Here is a 5,001-nt window from a genome sequence, read left to right on the forward strand (position 1 = left end):
GCAGGCATCACCGTAGCTCGAAGTTTTTAGTTGGTTCATTAGTCAGTTTTTATAAGTATTCTGCACATCTTTGCACTTTCTTTGTTTTTTAACTGTGAAGTCCGTTTTGAGGTTAAATTAATTCTAAACGATTCACGGGAACACCAGAAATCGCAGAGACTCACTGGCCAGCCGTACCTTTACCGAGGAGCTTACAGCACTGGCCCCGCCCACTCTGCTCACCGCCCCGCCCACTACTTCTGCATCGCCCACACCTCTGTGTGTGGCTCAGGGATCCCCAGTAGCCAATGCAATAGAGAAACAAGGTGGTGGCTGTGTGTGTGGCGAGTGAGCAGATGGTTGTTGTGCTTTAATAAGGCAGAGAGGAGTAGTGACACACACACAGTAATAACCAGAGAGGAAGCTTCAGGCACTGGCAGTAAGTCAGTATAGGAGCTGCAGCTGCTGTTCTCTCTCTAAGTACGAGGAGATGCAGCGGGGCGGTGGAGGAAGTCTCTCTGCAGCGGGCAGCCACAGTCACTACATCCTCTCCCGCCAACTCATTAGCTCGCGCTGGCTTCCTCTGTCTCGCTCTCCCCTGCTGTCTCACCACCACCATGGAGAGCCTTATCCCTTCACTGTCTTCCTTCCGATCTCCAGCCTCACCGTCACGGCAGAGCTGGTCATTCTGTTAGTGGTCATGTACAACACACTCCTCTCTCTCTCTGTATATCAGTGGTATGATTGGATCTGAAAGCTAACATTCTTCATGAGGTTTGGGAGAGAAGATGGCCCATTTCTGACCTGGACAGACAGAACAACAGATGTCACTACCAGCGCAGGGCAGAGGTACCCCCCCCCCCCCACCTCAACAAATGTCCTCACAATTATTGAAATGGACGTGTCATTGATCTGAAATGGACGTGTTTGTTAGTGAGCTGTCTACTGAGACTGCAGTCAGGTTTGCTGTAAGCTTTGTGACAATCATAAGAAAATGGTGTTTTCAGAACTGTACAAGTACACAGAGACCTACTGGAGTGTGAGTGTGTGGCCCAGTTCTGCAGACGGCTGGGAAGGAAGAATTAAATGAGGACTGTATAGTTTCAGCTCCTAAAGGATTCATTATGGCTTGGAGTTAAAACTGATTAAAGGTTTAAATCTGGAACATAAATGGGGCAGTGGCTTAAAGAGAATAACATTTAAACACACACACACGCACACACACACACACACACACACACACACACACACACACACACACACACACACACACACACACACACACACACACACACTTTATAGAAGTCCCACTGGAACAATGTAGGTAGTTTTACCCGCTTTCAGTCATAGAACATAGCCAAAATGGCCCAGGAAAAGACGCTGACCTTTCCTGGGGAAATAAGTAGACACACGATGCCCCCAACAGCTACACCACCATGAGTCGTACGTTAGATTCTCATATTGTACGTTGACTCTTTGAGAGTTGCCATTAGTTTATGAGCCATTGTAGCCTGCTGATGAACGTCATCCCATCATAACCGGTCGATTTACACAATGAGGGGCAAAAGATTTCATCTTTCATCAGCGCATTTGAATTGTAATTTTTATGTTGCCATGTAGGCCTATTTTTAAAATCACGTGCTCGGGCATGCGCCAGTACACCGATATGGCTTGAATGCGGCTGGTTTGTCTGTTATGCAGATCACGCTGCCACTGTGATGCCAATTTATCGGGTTGCCAACTCACACCTCGGAAAATCACCGGCAGTAACACTGCTTATGGTCTGTACGCTTTCAGAACCATGTCTGTGTCCGATTGTCTCACATTAGGCCCCAGTTTCTGATAGCCATTTCAAAGCTACAACTATTAATAATGCTGGACACATAATTAATGATTTACAAGCACTCCATTGGCTCCCTTAACCAGAAGGAACAAACATTTATTATCCCGAATAATTTTTTGTAGAAAAAAGTTCAAAGGTTGCCAGTTCAGGTTTTAATTTGTTTTTTATGTATCATTAGGGCGAAAAATTCTTTTTCATGCTCTGTGGAGGCTAAAGTTAATGTGTAATGTGTGACCCAGCAGACAACATCAGACCAAAGTGCAGCTAACAGAATAAGACTCATACCAGCAAGTCTCATTAGAATACATGCACATGCAAGCGCACGCCCACTCTCTCTCACACACACACGCACACGCACACGCAGACACACACACACACACACGCACAGGATAGTCTCATCAGAATACATGCACATACACACAAGCGCACACCCACCTTCACACACACACACACACACGCATGCACAGGATAGTCTCATCAGAACACATGCACATACACACAAGCGCACACCCACCTTCACACACACACACACACACACGCATGCACAGGATAGTCTCATCAGAACACATGCACATACACACAAGCGCACACCCACCTTTACACACACACACACACACGCATGCACAGGATAGTCTCATCAGAACACATGCACATACACACAAGCGCACACCCACCTTCACACACACACACACACACGCATGCACAGGATAGTCTCATCTCGAGACCTGTGAGAAATTCTCATGTATACAGAATGGCTCATGTATGGCTCATATGTAGTTTCTTGAGAAAAGCTGCAATGTCACAATAATTTCGCGCCCTTTTTATTCGTACGACTTATGCATAGTTCACAGAAAAATAAATACATCTATAGATTTACATTCTCAACTGCAGCAGTAACACTGATACGTTCTGTTCATCTGTGCGTCGTCTTAACTTTAACTCCTACACCAAGCGGACCAGAGCCAATCCAAGCACAGGAAAATAAAGCATGCTCCAGCACAGTGTTATCTGTGGTCTGTGGTGACATATGCAGTTTGGTTCCATTGAACCGAACTGAACACATAACCTGTATTCTTAGACGAAGCAACAGTGTGTTATTATCCTCATCTATTGCCCCAAGAATCACTGTCTATTAAACTGAGAAGTCAGAGCAAACATCTTTTTGCCTCCAGTTTATCAAAACTCTGGAAGATTGTTCAGCAAAGTTCTAGATCGATACTCCCCATTACTGTATACAGATTTCCTTAAGGTCTAGAAAACTTGAAAGACTTCTTCAGAGCTACAGAGAACATTTGTCTCCAAAGATCAAAGACAACCATCTTCGGTGCTCTAGGTAGTTCTTCTTCTAGAAGGACTTCTTCCATGACAAGCACAGGATCTTATGGAAAGCTCTTCTGAAGTCCTGGTTAAAGATGGTGTAGATAGCAGGGTTCAGGGAGCTGTTGCAGTAACCAATCCAGAAGAAGAACTTGAAGAGCACGTCTGGGATCTGGCAGGCCTGCCGGCACAGGCCGTACAGGCTGTAGCTGAAGAAGAACGGGAACCAGCAGACCACGAACACGCCCATCACCACAGCCAGAACGAAGGTGAAGCGCTTCTCCCGCACCTGTGACGCCCTTCGCTTCACGCTGCTGCTGCTGCTTTTGCGCCGGCCACTTCTCCTCGTGCGTGAGGAGAACAGCTCCCTGGTCCTGCTGCCGGCGCGAGACGTGCGTCTGCATGGCTCCACCGCCGCCGCGTCCGTGGGTTCCGGCCCCTCGCCCGGGCTCCTGCTTGGGGTCTGCTCCCTCGGCCTCTGCCCCGGGACCTCCGCAGAGGAGGGAGCCTCTGGCTCTACTGTGCTGTGCTCGCCTGGCTCGGCATGCCTGCTGCCACAGTGGCCGTTCTCGCGCTCTCCGCTCAGCCTGGCCACCGACGTGGCCTTGCTGACGCCGTTCTCTGTCTGCGTGGGCGCGTCCAGGCTGTGTTTCTTCTCGGACATGGTCCTGGTCCTGGTTTTGGCCACCTGGTAAATCCGGACGTAGACGAGGACCATGATGACGCAGGGGGCGAAGAAGGATGCCGTGCTCGAACAGAGGATGTACCAGGTCTCGTCGTTGAGCTCGCACTGCGGCTGCTCCGAGTCTCCCGTCTGACTGTCGACAGAGAGCAGTGGAGGGGAGGATATCACGGCAGAGATCAGCCACACCATCACTATAATGGCCTTCACCCTGCGAGGGGTGCGCTTCAGATTGTACTCCACTGCCTGCGTTACAGACCAGTACCTGTCCAGGCTTATGGCGCACAGGTGAACTATAGAGGAAGTGCAGAAGAGCACGTCCAGCGCCAGGTAAATGCCGCACCACACGCTCCCGAACAGCCAGTAACCCATCAGCTCGTTCGCCAGCGAGAATGGCATCACGAGCGTGGCCACGAGAATGTCCGCGGTGGCTAAAGAAACCAGGAAGAGGTTCTGGGGCGCCTTCAAAGCTCTGCTGGTCAAAACGGCAATGACGACCAGAACATTTCCGACTATAGTGAATAGTATCAAAAAGCTCACGAGCGCTGCGAGACCCACTACTGTGGATAAGGAATACCGGTTCCCATATTCCCAGGAGGAGTTGGGAGCGCCCGGGAGCGCATCGATCCAGGTGTCATTCAGGCCGTCCATCACGAGCGCCGCTTATTCGTTATTTATATCGGTACATTCCACATTAAAGCTGAGAAATCCTGCGGTGCAAAGTTTAAATTCCACACATCTTCGCCGAGTTTTACATGCTCACTTTTGGCTTAAAAATTTGTCCTAAAAAATGAACGTATATAACGCGCATGATTAACGGAGCTTAGCTTCTGCCCGACAGTATACAGACATCGTAAATGTATAAAGAATTTAACTTGTGCCAGACGGAGCTCGCCAATACCTCCGTAGAAACGCTCCGGTTCGTCTGTGCTCCGCGCGCACAGCTTCTCCGGTAACCAAGCGCCTTCCGCGCGCGTCCACCTCCTCGCTTCTCCGTCTCCCGAACTCTGATGAAGAGTAGTAGAGATTATCGATGAAGAAACAGAAAAGGCTAAACGGAACTGCTTCACTACCTTACACCAGTCGCCTGAACTTTACTGCGCACAGCGCAGCAGCCTTGTGCTCTCCTGAGGTCTGCGGTTATACAGCGTGGCTCTGCCAGGCTACTGTGGAGGTTTAA

The 5,001-nt window shown here is 49.3% G+C and overlaps 1 protein-coding gene across 1 annotated transcript; it reads right to left on the bottom strand.

The window, feature by feature from the left end:
- Positions 1-2,691: 2,691 nt before the first annotated feature.
- Positions 2,692-4,712, bottom strand: LOC113589940 (alpha-2 adrenergic receptor-like). Its single transcript, XM_027029822.2, has one exon. It carries the CDS (start codon positions 4,470-4,472, stop codon positions 3,168-3,170), a length of 1,305 nt encoding a protein of 434 aa, XP_026885623.2. The 5' UTR covers positions 4,473-4,712; the 3' UTR covers positions 2,692-3,167.
- Positions 4,713-5,001: the final 289 nt, after the last annotated feature.

This window comes from Electrophorus electricus, chromosome 9 (genome assembly GCF_013358815.1).
Source record: "Electrophorus electricus isolate fEleEle1 chromosome 9, fEleEle1.pri, whole genome shotgun sequence".
Taxonomy (NCBI): Eukaryota; Metazoa; Chordata; class Actinopteri; order Gymnotiformes; family Gymnotidae; genus Electrophorus; species Electrophorus electricus.